Source organism: Pinus tabuliformis, chromosome 8, assembly GCF_031772625.1.
Source record: "Pinus tabuliformis cultivar Carrire ecotype Pingquan chromosome 8, CPIR1, whole genome shotgun sequence".
NCBI lineage: Eukaryota > Viridiplantae > Streptophyta > Pinopsida > Pinales > Pinaceae > Pinus > Pinus tabuliformis.
Genome location: NC_142294.1, coordinates 1,785,108,025 through 1,785,128,172, shown reverse-complemented (window position 1 = coordinate 1,785,128,172; position 20,148 = coordinate 1,785,108,025). Strand labels below are relative to the sequence as shown.

At 39.3% G+C, this 20,148-nt stretch overlaps 1 protein-coding gene across 1 annotated transcript in view; it reads right to left on the bottom strand.

Moving 5' to 3' along the window:
* The window catches only part of LOC149243342 (benzaldehyde dehydrogenase, mitochondrial-like), a 106,944-nt gene that overhangs the window by 12,532 nt on the left and 74,264 nt on the right, over positions 1–20,148 (bottom strand). The window contains exons 2-7 of the mRNA XM_089374488.1: positions 7,548–7,694; positions 6,989–7,131; positions 6,572–6,725; positions 6,294–6,380; positions 6,060–6,202; positions 5,120–5,209 (exon numbers count right to left, since the gene is read on the bottom strand). Of these exons, the coding sequence (XP_089230614.1) occupies positions 5,120–5,209; positions 6,060–6,202; positions 6,294–6,380; positions 6,572–6,725; positions 6,989–7,131; positions 7,548–7,694 (764 nt within the window). The remainder of the gene's footprint in view (positions 1–5,119; positions 5,210–6,059; positions 6,203–6,293; positions 6,381–6,571; positions 6,726–6,988; positions 7,132–7,547; positions 7,695–20,148) is intronic.

Here is a 20,148-nt window from a genome sequence, read left to right as displayed (position 1 = left end):
GTCTTTGAATGATATGCAGAGTTCTTTGCCAAGAAAATTGCACTTTGGCTATCACAGTCTATCCTTATAGCTCCCTATACTAACCCCATACTTGAACACAATCTCTGCAACCAAACTACTTCCTTGCTTGCATGAGTGGCTGCCATGTATTCTGCCTCTGTAGTTGATAGTGCCACTATAGATTGTTTCTTAGTCATCCAACTAACTGCACCTCCAAATAGATTAAACACATACCCACTTGTAGATCTTCTTTGATCCAGATCTCCAGCCCAATCTGCATCAACAAAGCCACGAATATCCAACACTCTGTCCAATCCTGGTCTTCCCTGGTAGCACAAACCATAATCACTAGTGCCATGCAAATACCTGAAAACCCGCTTCACTGCTGTCCAGTGCTCCTTCCCTAGTTTTGACATAAACCTACTCAATACTCACATGTGCAATGTCTGGTCTAGTACAGACCATTGCATACATCAGGCTACCGACTACACTTGCATATGGAACACGGGACATGTCCTCTTCCTCCTCTTGTGTCTTAGGACACTGTTCAGTAGATAACCTCCCACCTACAGGAATAGGAACCTTCACTGGTTTACTATCCTGCATATTAAACCTCTGCAGTATTTCCTCGACATACTTCCTCTGGTTTAACCAGAGCTTCCTCTTTTCTCAGTCTCTTTTCATTTCCATGCCCAAAATATAGTTTGCAGCACCAAGATCTTTCATGTCGAATTTGGAGGACAATTGGGTCTTCAAATCCTGGATAATTTCTTTGTCATTTTCAATCAACAACATATCATTCACATACAAAACCAGATAAATAACACGATCACTAATTAATTTAAAATACACACAGTGATCTGCTTTGCTTCTGGTGAAGCCAAGTCCCCATATAAATGTATCAAATTTTTGATACCACATCCTTGGTGACTGTTTTAACCCATACAAAGACTTCTTTAACTTGCATACCAGTTCTTTCTTACCTTTCACCGCAAAGCCTTCAGGTTGCTTCATGTAGATTTCCTTTTCTAGATCCTCGTGAAGAAATGTCGTCTTCACATCCATCTGCTCTACCTCAAAATCAAAATCAGCAGCAATAGATAAAAGTAATCTAATAGAAGTTACCTTGGCAACAAGAGAAAAAATATCACCAAAATCAATTCCTGGCACCTGGGAATAACCTTTTGCTACCAACCGAGCTTTGTATTTCTCCACCCTTCCTTTCGCATTTGTCTTCTTCTTGAACACCCATTTGCTGCCAATGGGTTTCCTTCCAGCCGGCAACTCCACCAGATCCCAAGCCTCATTTTTGTGCAAAGATGCCATTTCATCAACCATGGCCTCTTTCCAGAGTTTGCCATCCTCTGAATCTACTGCTTCCTTCACAGTTCTGGGATCATCATCAGTAACAGATAAAGCAAAATTTGAACAGAAAGCAGATGGACTATACTTTTCTGGCTATCTTCTTTCTCGAACTAATCTTCTCACACCCGGAGTTTGTGGCTCTTCATCTTCTGATTCCTCCTCTACTGTAGAGTCTGATTCTTCCTCCTTAAGCTCAAACTCTATCTTCTCAGGTTCCTTTGGTTGTACTTCATGTTTAATAACATCTTTCACCTCTCTGAACACCACATCTCGATTGTACACAACCTTCCTTGTTATTGGGTTCCAAAGCTTATAACCCTTTATACCATCCTTATACCTAATAAAGATGCACTTTTCAAATTTACTATCCAACTTGGTTCTTTTCTCCTTTGGAACATGTACATATGCATCACATCCAAATACCTTCAGATGTGAAAGAAAGGGTTTCTTACCAGTCCATACCTCCAATGGAGTCTTATCCTCCAACATTGATGAAGGTGATCTATTGACCAGGTAACATGTTGTCTCCACCGCCTCTACCCAGAATTTATGTCCTAACCCGGCACCACTGAACATGCTTCTTGCCCTTTTCCATCAACGTCTTGTTCATTCTTTCTGCAACTCCATTTTGCTGAGGTGTATATGGAGTAGTCTTTTGTCGTGCTATACCACACTTCTTACAGAATTCTTCAAGTTCCCTACTGCAAAACTCTCCACCGTTATCTATCCTCAGCACCTTTATCTTCTTCTTTGTTTGGTTTTCCACCAGAGCCTTAAATTCTTTAAACCTGTCAAAGACTTCAGATTTCTTCTTAACGAAATATATCCATGTATCCCTTGAGAAGTCATCTATAAATGATGCATAATACACAGACTTACCCAGTGATGGAACCTTCACAGGTCCAAACACATCACTGTGCACAAGTTTTAATATCTGTTTCTCTCTCTTGCTACCATAGGGGAAACTCACCCGATTCTACTTCCCATATACACAATTTTCACAGAAATCAAAATCCAGAGAGCTATTACTCATTACCTTCTACCATACCTCTACCATGAAGTATTCGAAGGCCCTTCTCTCCAATATGTCCAAGACTTTGATGCCACAGCATACTCTTCTCTCCAAAGACCACTAGATTTTCTGCTCCACTTTCAGGAACCACGGAACTGTTGCACCCATCAACAACAATGCTACCTTGCAGCTTGTACAGAGTTCCAATTTGAACTCCCCGCATCAATACCAGTGCCCCCCGAATCATCTTGCACGTATCCTTCTCGAACACTGTTTTTACACCTGCATCATCCAGCTTGCTTACAGAAATCACATTTTTGGCCAATGCAAGAATATGCAGAACACCCGAAAGTGTTCTAACCCTTTCACTTTACAACTTCAACTTTACTTTTCCGTGACCAATGATTTTAGCCTTCCTATCATCCCCTAAGAAGACATCACCACCATTGTATTTCTCATACTCGCAGAACCACTCTCTATGAGGAGTGAAGTGAAAAGATGCACCTAAGTCAATCAACCATGCCTCATGATCTACATGTGTACTTGAAGAAGCCAAGTACACATCCCCACCTTCATCTGAGGTGGTTTTCGCCTCTGCAGAAGGAGCATCATCAGATCTCTTTCCTTTATTAGGAGCTTTAGATTTACAGTCCCTTTTGTAATGCCCTTCCTTTCCGCATTTCCAGCACACCACCTTTACAAGTTTTCCTGGAGATTTAGATCTCCCTCTAGATTTAGACCTCCCACTCGATGACTTATTTTTGTTTCTATTCTGGGACCGTCCTCGTACAGATAAGGCATCACCATTCTGGGTCTCCATATTTTTTCGTCTCATTTCCTCCATCAGTAAGGATGAGACTACTTCATCAAACTGCAAGGCAGTTGCATTGTTAACTATTGCAATAACCAGACTATCTCACAAATCTGGTAGAGAACACAACAAACTGATGCACTTATCTTCATCTAAAATTTTAATATCAACAGATGATAATTGACTTACCACAGTATTAAATGCGTTCAGATGCTCTGTCACCGAGTCTCCATCTTTCATCCTCAGGTTATACAGCTTTTTCCGCAAGAACAGTTTATTCACCAGAGACTTAGATTGGTACAAGGTCCTTAACTTGTCCCACAAAGCCTTTGTCGTAGTTCCCCCTGATACATTCAACAATACTGAATCTGAGACACACAATCGTATTGTGCTCTTTGCCTTCCGATCCAACTTCTTCCATTCTTCATCGGACACTCCTGTTGGTTTAGTACTTGGATCTACTGCGATCCACTGATCTTTATCCACCAACAGATCCTCCATTTTGAGTTTCCACAACTCAAAACTCTGACCATTAAATTTCTCGATCTCTATCTTTCCACTGCTCGCCATCTTTTTTCACCACCAGAATTGATCTCACAGATCTCCCACTGAACAAGGTCTACCACAGGCTCGAGCAAAACCCCTCAGCAACAAAGGCATCCCCTTGAAGCCAAAACAGCTCTGATACCAAATGTAGGTTTAACCCCGTACAGAAATTACTTGCATGCGAATTCTAAAACACAGAAAATAAACAATGCGAGAGCATAACACATAAAACACATATACACAGAGATTTTCCCCTGGATCCCAAAACCGGGACTACCAGCTTGATTTTTTTCATTATTTTCCTTTCAATGTTACAATACATATTTATACAGGCCAAAGCATCCAATACCATGGACCGAAAACCATCGCGTCCAAAACCATGTGCAAAAAACCATAGGTAGGTCCGCCCAACCTAACATAGAGTCCAAAACCAAAATTTACCGGGGCGCTGCCCTAGACCCCATATAGTGGGGTTACCTGCACCCCTCAAACCCCCTGCTACGCAATCGGCACAATGAAGGGGGCTCTGCCCCCCTTCTAACCCCCCAGTTAACTACGTGGGCTAGTCGTGGAAAGAATATAACACAACCCAACAAGGTTGACCCATATTCATGCTCAAGAAGAGATCTTTAACATGACTTTGATTCTTTCACTTTCCTAGACCTATGAATGAGCAAGAAACTCATTTGCATAATTTACAAAAACAATATTTCTTTTTCTTGACAAGTACAAAGATTAAAATTACATTTACAAGTACCAAACGTAGTTATAGTTTTCTTTAACAGCCAACACCTAACTAAGGTCAAGCAATCACTGAACAAGCCATCTCCATTGTGCAAATCCATCACGGACCATCTCATGTGCACCAATCCATCTCAAACCATCAAGGGGTTGAACATACACATGTATCCCAAGTATCATGAAGCACCCCAAACATGGGGTAAACACTTCCAAAATAACCTAAAAAACTAACACCTCATGGGAGCTCATTATATGAACCTTGCAACCCCAACTTCAATGAGACTCATTATAGCCATGCTTTTCCTATAGTTCTTCTAGAACGCCATATAAGCTTCTTCTACAACCTATAGTCTTCTTGGATTAGCACCCACAGAATCTTCCCATCTGAACACCCAAAAAGGCTTCCTAATATACTAAATAACAAATATCCTAATTTTCCCACTACCAACATAAATCCTGGTCGAAATATTATCCATTGAGCACCCAAGATGAATTAAAGATAATCAACAAATATGTATTTAAACAAGTCAGTCTAAGCCACACATCTTTGGCAGATATATGCAATTATGTGATAAATTTATCGCAGTTCTTTAGCTATTCTAGATTTTTATAAATGGGAGAATACATTCAATATGCTCACAGACCTTATCAATATCCATGTGTTTTGCAATTGCAACTCCTGCAGTTCGACCATATCCTGGAATGATATTCAGGACTCCTGAAGGCAGTCCAGCCTGCACAAAGAATTAAAAGTCATTAGAGAAGGTCAAAATTTAACATTTGCTAGGAATTGTCTCATGATCTCTGAGACAATTTCAGCTGAAACACTTTACAAAACAAGAATAACATTTATAAGAGATTCAATATTGTGGTTTTCCTGAGATCCACATTATTATTAGGCTTGTGATATTCATCTTTCAAACCATATACTTATCTCTTGCCCCTTTAATTCAAACTTGCCCATTATCATATATTTAAGAGACTAGTAACGAACTTAGACATTTCTCACATCTTGTATATAAAATTTAGACATGTCTAAACATGAAATATGTCAGTGTAAATTTTATAATTGTACAAGTATTTTCTAAGAAATTTCCCAAATTATGAAAAAATACCAGACTGTTTTCACTTTGACTAAGAAAAGGGCTTACTAGTCAAAGAAAATGTGACTTGTAAATAAGATGATGCTTATATTCTGGACACATACAAATCAAGAAAAGTAGGGTCTAGCTTTTAGAGAATCAAAGGATGCCCAAGAATAAATATTAAGTTGGAATTTCACTCCTAAGTAACATCATAATGTACCCTTGGTATTTCCAATACAATGAACCTAAGACCTGACAACTTAGCATGCTCCAATTTTCTGTGACACCATGCCTCGCAGAGTTTCTATTTTCTTTTCGAGGAATGTTTTCTGACAGCAATGGTGTACAGTTAGCACAACTGAGACCATTTTCAAGTAAAACATGGAATCTTGAGTTGGAATATCTTCAAAAAAGGAATTTAAAGCAAGCAGAAGTTGCACTAGTGTGAGATAACATTATTTTGACCAATGACATGAGAATTCTATCTGCTAGAGCATACCTCATGGAAAAGCTTTGCTGCATAAATAGCTGTTAATGATGTCTGCTCAGCACTCTTTAATACAATAGTGTTCCCACAAGCTAGTGCTGGAGCCACTTTCCAAGAAAACAAAAGCAATGGAAAATTCCAAGGAATGATTTGACCTGCAACTCCAATACGTTAACATAAAGCTTGAACATGATAAGGACCTTGAAAGAAACATAAGCAGTGGAAAATTCGAAGGAACAATTTGACCTGCAACTCCAATAGGTTCATGTAAAGTTTGAACATGATAAGGTCCATCAGCTGGAATTGTAAGGCCATGTATTTTATCTGCCCAACCTGTAAAATATTTCAAATAGTACAGATAAGAATTAAAACCTTTTTAGCACAAAACCTCTTGAAAACAATGCAGTAACTGACTAAAACAAGTAAATCAAGTTTGCTACAGTTTCATGGAGTCTAAACTAATGCATTGCAGAATAAAATTAAATCACCTCACCATCACAAGGTTTTATGCTTCAGCATCTTACCTGCATAGTAACGAAATATCCGTATTGCCATTGGCACTTCGACCAAGGATGCTTGCTCATAAGGCTTCCCATTGTCCCATGTTTCCAGAGCTGCAATCTCATCATTATGCTTTTCAAGCAAGTCAGCAAACCGGTACATAATACACGATCTTTCCTGAAGCATGGTCATGTAATTTTGTCAAAGACTCAGAAGCACTATTCCTTCTTCAAAACCTAAACACCCATATTGGCACAAGGTAGAAATCAAAGAAATTCATGGAGAAGCAACAGAATGCATTTGACATATAGTAATCCTCAAACACTATAAAATGACTTTTTCAAACTCTATTGTTCTTCACAGTGTGCATTTCTCACTCACATCAACCAGGTGAAAACACAAAAAATTTATTTTTTTCAACTAACAAAATAGGAAATTACATAAGCAGTCATTTTTGGCCATGGGCCTTCATCAAAGGCTTTTCGTGCAGCCTTTACAGCTCTGTCCACATCTTCTGCATCGCCTTCAGCCACATCAGCAATCAAATCCCCTGTTCTGGGATCAAAGGTTGGAAATGTTTTTCCTGGTATCACAACAAAAAATTGTTAGTACCATTTTTTGCAATAGGCATAAGAGAAATACTCTAGCTTCTTTGAAATTAATCTGTCTTGACACATTCCATGCATCTTCATTATAGCATGGCTGTGACGTTAAAAATCTGGACTATACTACAATTAACTTCAACAGAACACGTAGTTTAAAGGGAAGGAAATGCTTGCTCCGAAGAACATCTGTGCAGAAAACACAGGACACTGCCATACTGCATGATGGTGGAAGACAGGATAGAAAATACAAGGAAAGAAAATAAATCATCATCAAGCAATAACAACTCAACATAGATTATATGAGAGAAAAACAGAATGTGTTGCCTCTAGCAGCTACCCAAATCATTAAGACAGAACTGAATGAACAAGGTAGACTTTAATCTTAAAAACTTGCCAGAAGCTGCATTAACGAATTGTCCATCAATAAGAAGATGCGTGTACTTCACTTGGACAGGTGGTGCTATAGGTTCCTCTAAAGCACTTGCAGCTGTTCCAAATCTCTGAATTCTGGAATTCTTTGTGAATGCTTGTTTTGATAGAGCTACATCAACCACAGTAAAGAGATAATTTCAGAAATACACCTTGCATAAGCACTCGTGATTCTTTTATACAAATTTATACAACATAAATAACAGAAGTAATAATAAAATATGATAGCGAGTCAGTGACAAACAATTGGAAATTTGCAGCTTTTCAATTTACATGATTTAATTCCTCTGCAAAATTTACATGACAAACAAAAATTTACTTTATTAGGGGAATTAGTAAGCACTCACCACTGTCATATGCGAGAACCAAAACAAAACAAAACAGTAAAGCATTAAAAACAAATAAAAATGAAATCGGGATATCAGATATGTGAAGAAAGGCACTTTATAGACACATGTTATGGAAGAGATTGATATTTATATAAAAACTGATTTGGTGGGAATGCATTCCCACTCAGTGCAATCAAGAGATTCAATCTCCATTACAGATGATACTTCTCCGGAGACCTTAGCTGCAAAACTATATTTTATCTTGTTACCTTCTGGGAGGTACTCTATATTTTCAAGACAACACCATTGTAAGACCAGAGAGATGCAAGTCCAAAGCCCTATAGACCATGTGATGATTATATATATGGTATCCTAGGCCTGTTATGGTCAGCCATACCCAGTCCCTTTAGTCTCCACTCTCAATTTCGTTTTTTCCATGATAGGATTGGAGGCTTTGAAATGGAGCTGTTGGGACACATGGCTTAGAGGAGCCATTGGTTTTGTAGGGGTGATCAACCTATGTAGGGCTTGTCCAGCCCATGTCTTGAGTGCACCTATGTATTTAACACATGGTCATGTCTGATAAGAGTTTGTATGTATCTCCTTGACCATGGTACAACATAATTTAGTTCTCCACATGAAAGTCTCACAGTTCACAGCAAAATTCATGTTTCCCAAGTCACTTCATGAATCCCAATGCACAAGTCTCCCGGGTCCAAAATTCAACAAGAGCTCATTTGTTTAGCATGATGCATGCTTGACATACCATGTTGATTTTTTGGCAAAAGAGAGTATTTTTCATGCAAAATTATGTCAGAAAGGGGGATGTGGGCATAGGAATGCATGAAGCAAAAGGTGGCAAAGCATATTTATGTTGCATGTGAGATGTTTTGCATTGCATGGAGCTTCCTAACACACAAGCAAACCTCTGAGAGACCAAAATCGATAAAACATTGGAGTTCTAACACCCATGCAAGCAAAAATGACAAATTCCATCTCGCACATGAGAATATTGAGGGTAGCATGGATGTAACACCTTAGGTCAAACTTAGTCAAGCAAGAGCTCGTTGGAATCTCCAAAATGTGGACCACCTTCCTCAAACAAAATGCTTCCCTCGTCATGCAAGGTGTTCTCTCCTCAAGCCAATTCATGGACTATCAACACACTCTCAAGCTCACATGTGGGAGTCAAAAAGTGAGTCAAACTAGTCATTGGGAGCCCCCTAACCTAGTCGTTGGGCTATCATTCATCTTATCTAGCTCAATCAAGGTCAAATCAAGCCACATGTGCAAATCCTAGGCTACAATGTTGCTTCTCCAAGTCAAGTCGAGCCCCTTGTGGGTTAATTAATTATTTTAATGCAGAAAAATATTTTCATGCAATGACTTAGTCTCCAATCTTGTGGATGACAAGTAAACATATATTACTTTGGGAGAGGGATCTAATAGCCATTACAAGAAAAATTATACAGGACTAGAACCTCTACCGAAAAAGGTTGTTGTTGAACTATGAGAACATTTATACCATTTTAATAAAATTATTTTCCAGTGCAAATTGTAGGTTGATTGTTCTATGCCTTTTCTTCTTAGCTTGCTGTAATAGTGTTTCATAGAATAGACAGATATTTCCAGGTCACTGCAAGATTACTAGGTTGATCCATTGAGGGTCAATGAGTTACATGTAAGGTGGGATCAAGGTGCTAGACCTCATCTCACCTTTTTCCATGTACAATGCTAATCAAGCCCAATTGTTCGACAAACCCTTATCAGGGGTTCCTTCAATAAAGGAAAGATTTCATTGTATATTGTCATTGACCCAATGGTTGGAGACATTTCCAAAAGAGAAATATTTCCAGATCGGATTTAGAAGCTTGTACCACTGTTTTAGACTAGATTGGGTGTGATAGTCACCTAGACTAAAGAGTCCAATCCCATTATCTAGTCAAAATTTTTAACTGACAAAGAAAGGGTTGTGATCACAATCTGGTGCCCTAGAATGTAAAAGCAAGGCCGAGGTAAGCCTCGTTAATAACAATGATCTTACTTTAAAAATTAAACCTCTTTTATTTTCTATTTTAATAAAAATTAAAAATACAAAAATATTCTGTTCTTCTTTTCTCCTAGCTTGGACTGAATTTTATCTTTAGAAAACTAATAGATCCTTGGGATTTTTATTATTACAATAGAATATTACACAGATCCTACAAATATCCTCAGACAAAGGGCTTGATCAAGCCTAAAAATACAGAACAAGAAGGTATTTGTCTACTTATAGCCACTTATCCAATGGTAAAACAACAAATTCATCTTATACTTGGTAAGTGTACTCATCACTCAGTCATTTGCAGTTATTAGAGCTTAATAATTAAGGTTTGAGTAAAATTTTGCTTGTTGGTCTGTGTTATTTCTGCGGTATATTTTATTTCTAGATCAGTAAAGAAAACAAGAAAATAACTCATACCTTCACCTCAGACATCAATACTGGGCACTGGTCTACTCATGTTTGGTGAAGTTTCATATGCATGTTAGGGAAACATCCCATAGCATTTAGTAGGAGTTGGGATTAAAGAGTGGGTATTTGTGCCGAGGTGACAGTGGGTGCTTATCCTATGTAATACCACCTTAGCACCTCGAGAGGACCTTGTCGAGATCGATAAATCAGTTGATAACATGTCTAATTGTTGATAAAGCATTTAAGTCAAACTTTGTAATTGTTAAGCTACCATGTGTCATACCAACATAGCAATTCTCCAACTCTTTAACTAAATCAACATCCAAAATCATTCCAAGTTGCTTATAAATTATAATGGTTGTTGTTGAGCCTCTAGAAGTAAACCATGTAGGAAATTTTGAAATGTCCACATATTAAATGTATACTCCACCCATCAACATGGACAACTGAAGGTTAATTGTTTGAAAAAGAGTGCTAAAAGTGCAAAAGAATTACCATTGAAGAAAAGGAAAGGAAGTTAATTGAATAAATATTTAATTAAAAACCTAGTTGTTGTGAAAATGATTTCAAATTAAAATAGCCATTATGAAAATGATTATAACATTAAAATCCCATAAATGAAAATGATTATGAAAATAAAATAAAGATGTTACAAGGAGACCAGAATAAAAAGGGGGGTTAAGAGTCAAGACCTGTTACCCACAAACTTGTTGGGTAACTTTGGGACTCCCTCAAGATACTATTTGAAGGAAGTCTTAATATTTCAAGGGGAAAAATAAAATAGAGACATTACAAGGCGACAAGAATAAAAAGGGGGGTTAAGACCTGTAGGCTGTTACCCACAAATTTGTTGGGTAACTTTGGGGCTCCCTGAAGATACTATTTGAAGGAAGTTTTAATATTTCAAGCAGAATGTTTTCATTGAGTGGCAACATATACACAGGCTATGTGTCCAAACGCCTCCGTTGCTATAGGGATGAAAGGTGCTAGTGCTAGTAAGGTAATGGAAGCCATGAATAGCAAATGAAGCCAGTGAAGCAGGCTAAGGTGATGCATGAATTTCAAAGGTGGACAGCTATGAATAGCAAATGAAGCCAGTGATGCAGGCTAAGGTGATGCAAGAATTTCCAAGAAACCAAGGAGCTCACCAAACAGATGCTGGATGGAATTGGAATAGATACTGCTTCCCATTTATCCTCAGCACCTAAAAGGAAGGTTGCTAAAAAGAAAGCCCAAGGAGCTGGAGGTTTTGGCATGGATGACCTGGAGCAGCGGTTGGCAGCCCATTGCAATGCCTGATTCCGATCCATCTGGATAAAATGTTTCAGCAAACACTTTAATGAACAGAGACAGAAGTTCTTCACCAGACTGCTGAATCATCTGGAGTGCCTATTTCTGCAAGGATGTATAGTAAATAAGGTGTGGACTGTGTTTACAGGCTGAAGGGATTCCCCAGAGAACTTGACCTTGGAATAGAACAAAAATTTGACAGGAAGAATGTTGGATGTTGGCTTGGTGTCTCTGGAAATGCTGTTTAGAGGGAGCATGAACAGCTCAACAGAACCGGCCTCGGACTGGGATTACAGGACAAATTTGTGTGAAAGGTGCAGCTTAGGAAATATCATCGAGAGCATACAAAACCACAGATATTACAGAGTGCCCAGCTAACTAGTTTTTTTTTTTTGTTAAGGGAAATAGAAAGGGAGGTAATGCTATAGATATAAATGCAGTGACTTATTTTAAAACAGGGGCTCTAGAGCCAACCAGCATTTCAATTAATATTAATATGGATTTTAATAAGCAGACCTACAAGTGGTGGCTGGGACGAAAGGGTCTAATTGAGCTGACCTGATGCAAAACTTGATAGAGTTGACCTGATTTGAGTTAGGGCTGACTCTTTGTTTGTAAGCCTATGTCCAAGAACAGGAGGAGATTTGTGGGGTATGTCATGTTACACCCTTGAGGGGTCACTTTGCTTTCAGGATCCATCATTCCACATATAAATGAAGTCTTGGATGCCAACATGGAAATGGGGATGCCCACTTTTCCACCCTTAGGGTATTTGAAGATCATTGGGCTAATTTGTATGCAAGTTTAAGTCACTTGTTTGGGCTAGTGTGCCCACTTTGGATAATTCCATAGCAGTTTTGAAGATTAATCAAAGGAAAATGAATGTTGAAGGGCCTTTAGAGGCTAAATGCTGCACGAAGACCCCTTTGTTACCCTTATTTTGTGCAGACGGAGCAACTTTTGTGGGCTTATGGCCCTTTATTTTTGAACCTGTAGCATTAATACCCCTAAATTGTATTATTTTAGAATATTGAATTGTTGAAGATTTTTCCTGTCCATAGGCTAGAATAGGGGATTTTAGTCTAGGAAATTAATAATTTATTGAGAAGGAAGTCAAACACCTCCTCTATACATAAAGGTGCACTTCCTCTCATTTTCTCATGCTTAAATTGGGGGAGAAACCCCTTAACAAATCTCAAATTTCTGAAATTTTCTGTTATTTCTTAAATTTGACTATGGAGGAATGAGTAGAGTGGCCTTTTGCAGGATTTTGTTGATTTGGATGGTTCTCTTTTCTTAATGGATATTGATATATTTTAATCAGAAGGCTTTGTTTCTGTGGATAAACTTCTTTTTATGGATGATTATTGGGGAACTTTGATGATATGAGCTATTCAAAGTGAGTTATCTTCTTCCAATCATGCTTATTATTGATGGATAAGGGTTATTAACATCGACCATGGTTTTGTTGGTATTTTTATTTCTTTTTTCTCCTTGACCAAGGTTCTCCATTAAGTTCCCTTGAGGTGGTCTAAGTTAATCTCTCTCCCTTATTTATCCTTGAAAATCGTAAGTCGCTTAGCTCAAGCCTCTAGGATACACAAGCTAGTCCATCCTAGTCCTTGAGGCTAAAAATGCTCTAAGCCTCTTTGAACCTCTCATCAGTTTCTTTTGGGACGACCTAAGCTAAGCTCGCTCTCTTATCCCATCCTTGAAGCTTGCAAGACACTAGGGTTGGAGGTCTATGGAACATTGGTTAGTCTCCCTTGGTTCTTTGAACCCACATCCATCTCCATTTCTCTCCAAGATTGTTGTTCCTTAACTCCATATGCCCCCAAAAATATATTGGCATGCTAAGGCACTAATATTCTATAAGCTCGCTCTCTTATCCCATCCTTGAAGCTTGCAAGACACTAGGGTTGGAGGTCTATGGAACATTGGTTAGTCTCCCTTGGTTCTTTGAAACCACATCCATCTCCATTTCTCTCCAAGATTGTTGTTCCTAAACTCCATATGCCCCCAAAAATATATTGGCATGCTAAGGCACTAATATTCTATCCTCTATCACCCACTTTCATTGTAAATCATCTAAAACATTTTGTGTGTTTTACTCTCCTATTGATTCCTAAATAGCATGTGTTTGGGGATTTTTCCATTTGAACTCAAACCTAGAAGTTATCATAAGTCCCTAGCAATCATATCCACCCTAAATCCTAACTATTCTATCCATTGGTTGGTGAAGTATAGTCTTTCATCAAGGACCAATTAGAGTGAACAAAACACGTAACTAAATTTCCTTTTCAGCTACAACACACCTTACAAAGGAAACTACAAAAGAATAGCAAAATATAATGTTACATATGATCAAATGCTTCTACCTGTATTTTTTTTGGAGACGTGCATATACTAGGAATATTCGTTTGCATCTTCAGTTTCTTTATTCAATCTTCAACATCCTTGTGCAATATTTTTCTTGGGGCTTCCATACTTAACTAAACAATTGTGAGAGTAGTCAATTCTAACAAGCTTTGCACTCACAAATTGAATTCACAAGGCTCAATATGTTTGTTTTACAAACCCCATCAAATTTCAAGGACACATTATACTTCACCATGACCTTTTTTTTCCTTATAGCATAATTCAATATATATGTCCCATTTCCATGGTATTTCACCATTGCCTAACCAACAAAACTCCAAAGCCAATGCAATAATCACTTTGAGGTGGTTGCCACAATGTGGTATTTTCCTTCCATCCGAATATTTAGTAATACCAACCAACAACATCATGTCACCTACACATTTTTGTTCTTCATCTTTCAACTTGGCTTCCTCGACTTGTTTCATCCACAAGGGTCAAGCAACAACTATTACTCGCTCCATCATACCCTAGAAAGTTCAAAGATCCCACAAGCAAGATAATGACTCAAGCCTTTAGTTTAATCAACCTTACTAGCATCACGAAATGAGTCATTTTCATTTAGATCAGTTCCTCCAGACCACACACAACTTCCAAAGAGGTCGAGGCTTGTAGTTGTTCTAGCTTGTGACTCAGGCAAAGTAGACAACCAATTTCCACTTAGCAATAGGAAGAACTAGTTAGTGAACTTATACAACTTCTAAAGAGGCCAAGGCTTGTGGTTGTTACTTGTTCCAACGTGTGACTTTGGCAAAATAGATACAACCAATTTCCATTGAGCAATAGGAAGAACTGATTAGTCATTGGTAACTCCACGATTGACTTCCCTAGATTAGATCACACCATTGCTAATAGATCGCGTACCTCTAATTGTCGATTGTTGTGCCATCTCCCTCATGACCTCTTCTTTGCATAGAAATCTCGACCACCTCTCTTCAAGCACTCCTTCCAACTACCATGCGACCTTGTGTCATATCAAGGAATAGGAGTTGTATTGGATGACTGGAGAGGCACTTATGAATTCAGAGCAAATGTCAATGCTTCTCACTAGAGCAAGAAGTTCATCATTCCACTACTACATGGGGGTGTTTCTTTCCATTGCGAATTTCATCATTGGTCCTGTAACCCACCAAAACGGGTAACCCCATAGGAAAAAACTTTTCTCCTACATTTGAAAACCATAGACAACCAGCCAACAGCGCCTGACAACCACTATCTAACATTGAAAATCCATGTTCCTCCACCATTTGCATCAACCCATATGCCTCTCCCATCTGGCAACTACCACTTGGATGAAGGTGGGTTGCTATTCAGAAGGTACATTTACATTTTGCAATCGAGTGCTTATGATTGTTTGTTTTGGGCATTTGGTATGGATAAAGGGGTGATTTGGAAGATTGACAGATCTTGGCTGTAATTTTGTTCTTTCACTTTACCAAGGGGGTTAATCTTTGGCCCTAGTCCAATGTGACCTCCCTTGAGGCCTTATCCTTATAGGAGGGGCACTAGTTGGAAAACCCTAATTGACATGGTGTGTTCATTATCCACTATAGCATAATTAACACTTTCCATCACATATTACAAACCCCATATATCACATCCATTCTTCAGGTCTAACTTGTCATTAGTTCTTTGGGAGTTGGCACACTTATGTTCACATTCCTTGAGTAGGGCTGAAAAACTGTAGCCTTAGAGGTTGATGCAGCTAAACTAATGGAAAAACATATCATGGCAACAATAAAAGAAAAAGAAGAAAATCAAAATGCAAAAGATGGCTAGAACATAAGATTAGCACGTGGGCAAAAGCCTAGCATGAGATATACCCTCATCATTATCCATCACCTAGTTCCTAAGCACATGATGCTCCTTACATCAAAAGAGGAACCCTTGCATTTCCCAACCTTGATGAGCGATAAATTGTCTCATCTTAAGGAGGAATATATATGCTACACCATAAAAATCAAGCTCTAACCCTTTAGATATATGTGGTAATACATAGCCTTATCAAGAATAAGTAAAAGGCACATAAGAGGGGTGGAAAAATAAGGTTGAGCGGGGTACATCATGCCTCCACAATTACTCCTTCCTTTACACTCATACACTCAAGATTTGGACACCCCATCAGTCCCTTTAACAATGGCACTTGACCATGAAGCCTTTTCCACTCCATTATCATACATTTCCACTAACACCTATCATTGAGGGGTGGGCCTTGGAACTATCACTTCCCCTTGAGGGCTAGAAGCACCTAATAGGGTTGATGATTAGCCACCTCTATGAAGGTAGGGAATGTTACCACAAAATCTAGCAGGCCTTGGAGAGGTCCTCATGTATCACCTTGCACGTAAAAACCTAGAATATCTATTATTGGTTATCATTAACTTACCGAGGTTCTTCGCATCGGTGAAAGTTCATAAAGAGTAGGGGCCCTCAGTTGTGGTGACAGTGAACCATTGTCCCATTATTAGCACTTAGTCTAGCTCTTTTCTTGTAGGGTTTCCCTCTCCAAGGCCTGCTAGATTTTGTGGTAACATTTTTGGCGTTTTTGTTGGGGAGGAAGCAAGTCTACTTTTATGAAGTATTTACCTTCTTCCCTAACGACAAGATATATCTTTTCTGGCGACTCCATTGGAAGAACAAAGCCCTTGTTCTTCATTGAACCTCAAAGTCAATGCTTGTAGGGTGGAGCAAGCATCTCTCAAGGCATCTTAAATTCCCCCTAGTGACTCCTAGTTTGTATGTTATGCGAGACTCAAGGCAATGGTTCATTGGGGTTTACATAAGATATTCCCTGCTTTGGAGGTCGAGGAAATTCCTAGATATCCAAATCGATGGGATGCAAAGTGTAGGAAAAATACCCCCAAATTCAATGGAGATCCTTCTTCAGTCGTGGATCATGTTGTCAAGTTCCTCAAGTACACTTCTAAAATCAACATGGTTCATGAAGATGCTCTCATGTGGCTTTTCATTGATTCCCTTGGGGAAGATCAAAGGGATTGGACTTAAACAATGTAGACCAAAGAGTATCCTTCCATTAGGGTTCTTGTTGAAGAATTCCTTAAGTATTAGGGACCAAGCAGTCATGTTGAGGATGTTATACAAAACTTGATTGTTGCTCTCCAAGAAGAGGGCCTCCTTTGCCATAGTGAAGAAGTTGAAGAAGAACACCATGAGCAAGAGTCCTTTCTAGATCATCAGGATGAAAGCATTAGTGAAGATATTGAGGGTGATTTTGAGAAGAAGCATGATAAGGATCCTAATGAAGATGGCTCTTTGGAGAATGAAGTTGAGAATAGCCCCTCCCTTTTCAAGGATGTTATCTATGATAATGCACTCCTTGAAGACCTTGAAAAGGTTGATCCCATTGATCCCCTGGAAGTTGATATTTCTGAGTTCTTGCATGTAGAAGAAGGGAAATGGGATGTCAATGGCCATTCCTTCGACAAGGATCCAATTTATAATATCAATGACGATGCTGAGAGGAGCCTTGTCTTGCCTTATATTCCATGTCATCAAGAAGAGATGATCTTTGATATTTTTGAGCCATCCTTGGACCCTAGTCTTGTGAACAATGAGCCTATTTTGGTTGCATCTTTTCAATATGATCCTTGTAATGTATAACCTAGTTATTGTAATCCTACATCCCTGCGATTGCCTCATCTCTCCTATCGTGTCCCTAAGGACACCATGAAGTGTTGCATCACAAAGGAGGATTTTCAGGAGGAGTGCTTGAGCTTAATCATTCACTTCTCTATATTCAAACTTGAGGGAATGATTCGATGGTGCATGCATGATTCTCCTTTTTCCCTTGCATCCATGGTTTCTTTTCATAAAATATGGTCACCTTATTTTCCCACCTCCCACCCTTGTGATCTTGCATATGATTATGTTATTCCTGCTCTTGGATTTATCTCATGATTGATCATAAGGATAAGAGGAATGATATGGATCTAATAATATGTTGGTTACATTGGTTATATGACTATACTTAGCTTATGCATAGTATGCTAGCATTACATGGTAGTGTAGATGCATTGCATATCATGTTTGCATAGCTAACATCATCATATCATGTTCTCATTGTAGATTAGTATTGCATCTTAGAATAGATTTACTTTTATGTATGGATTTATTATTTTCATGAAAAACATGGGTGATACAAGCACACTAGTGCACATGCTTCCAATACTTGGTTTATGGTGGGTGCAGGGCACAGGTCTATGTCCCAGGAGATTGTTGGAGTTCTGTGACCTCCCTATTCGAGTACACAGATCATGCGCTCTACAATGAGCTCATGTCCCAGCTGGAGCTAGATGTTGAACACCAAAAGTGGGTACCCCTAGGAGAGCTTTGCTCCTATTCATCTTGTTTAATTAGCAAGCCTTGAGAGCCACCTCATAGCCGATGTGATGTGCCGCTTCTATCTCCTCTCCCTGTATCAGTTGTATGTCTCCTCGTCCATCTATCGAGAGCATGTCTTAGAAGGTGGGCAATCCGATCCAAAATGTATGTTTTTCATTATGCAATCAGGTGCTTATGCTTGTTTTTCATTTGGGCATTTTGGGCATGGATTATTGGTTAAATTGGAAGAAGCACGAGCTTTGACCGTGGTTCTTCCTCCCCTCTATGAGCTCCCAGGGTGTGGAATTGAGATAGAGGGCTCCTAGGGTTGAGGGAACTCTGGACAATAGGGTATCACCCCTATATGTTACCCATAGGGTTGGACTAGTATCTCACCCTATCTTGGTCTTTGCAGAATATACTCTAGTTGGCATCACACCCACAAGCAAGGCTTGTTGGGATTGTCCCTCCTCATCTGGCCAACGGGTTGAGGAGGCTTGGAGGCGTGTGATCCTTACCTCTTGGTAACTCGAGTATCTCGTCCAAGCTCGGATTATGATGCAAGTGTTCCACCACATGACTATTGAGGGTCATTATTGGGAAGATCAATAGACAATAAGGCGGGTCGAGTAGTAGCTCTCCTATATCACCTATTGCTCGATATGGGGTCATAGTAGTAGCTGCCTCATGAGATTTTGAGTTGAGTAGTAGCTTCCCGATGTGGTTCCAGTTTGAGATGTTCTCCCTGACGATATGCTCTCCTATGTTGATGTGGATCATAGATTTGACTCCCCGCTGATATTTCTAGGTAGTAGCCTGCTGACAGATATTTTCGGGAAGTAGCCCGTTGACAAAGATTCCGGGCAATAGCCCGCTAACAACGGCTAGTATCTCGACGAATAGAAGGTGGTAGCTTAGGCTCCCCTCCGATGACAAATTCTTCTTCTAGATTCGAGAATATTCAGCATATGAGCAAGGACAATCAAGAGATAAGCAGGAATGAGCAAGAGATGAATTGAGATGATCAGTGATGATACGAGATGATGAGATACTTGAGATTGGATATGATTTGATGACAGGATACACATGACATGATGCAAGTGGAATTCTCCCTAGTTGAGAGGGAGTGTTAAAAATATGCAACTGTGGTCAAATTCCACTTTGGACAGCTCACCTGATAGAGATAATGATTGCATTGAATTCCTCTTTTCAAGAGGACCAAAATCGACCTAAAGATCACTCAAATCGAATAAGGGAAAGTGTACTTATGAAGAAAATCCCACATGTGCACATTTGATAAGGTCGGCCCTAAAGCAAAGTGGACCACCTTGAAAGGTTATAAATACAAGTGCCCTCTACCTCATTTGGACACAATGATGAGACTCTTTTATCTTGTTTTTGGCTCGCATAGGTCTGAGGCTCGTCCACGGAGGATCAGGTTCGCTCTGAGGTGAAATTATAGGGTCTAAAGCTCGCATCTCTAATTTAGGGTTTTGGGCCCCAACGTAGGGACAGAATAGGAAGGATTCAACTGTAGTTGCACGCACAGAAGCTCATCCGTGCGACTGGAGCCTTCCAGTCACACGGACAACTCTCCATCCATGCGACTGGGGGTTTAGGGTTTCCGCAGTCCAGATTTGACCCCAGTCGCTCGCATGCCAGGCTTAAGGGAGCGACTAGGAAAGCTATAGTCGCTCGCATGACACCTCCTCCGTGCGATCAAGATCTAAAAGATG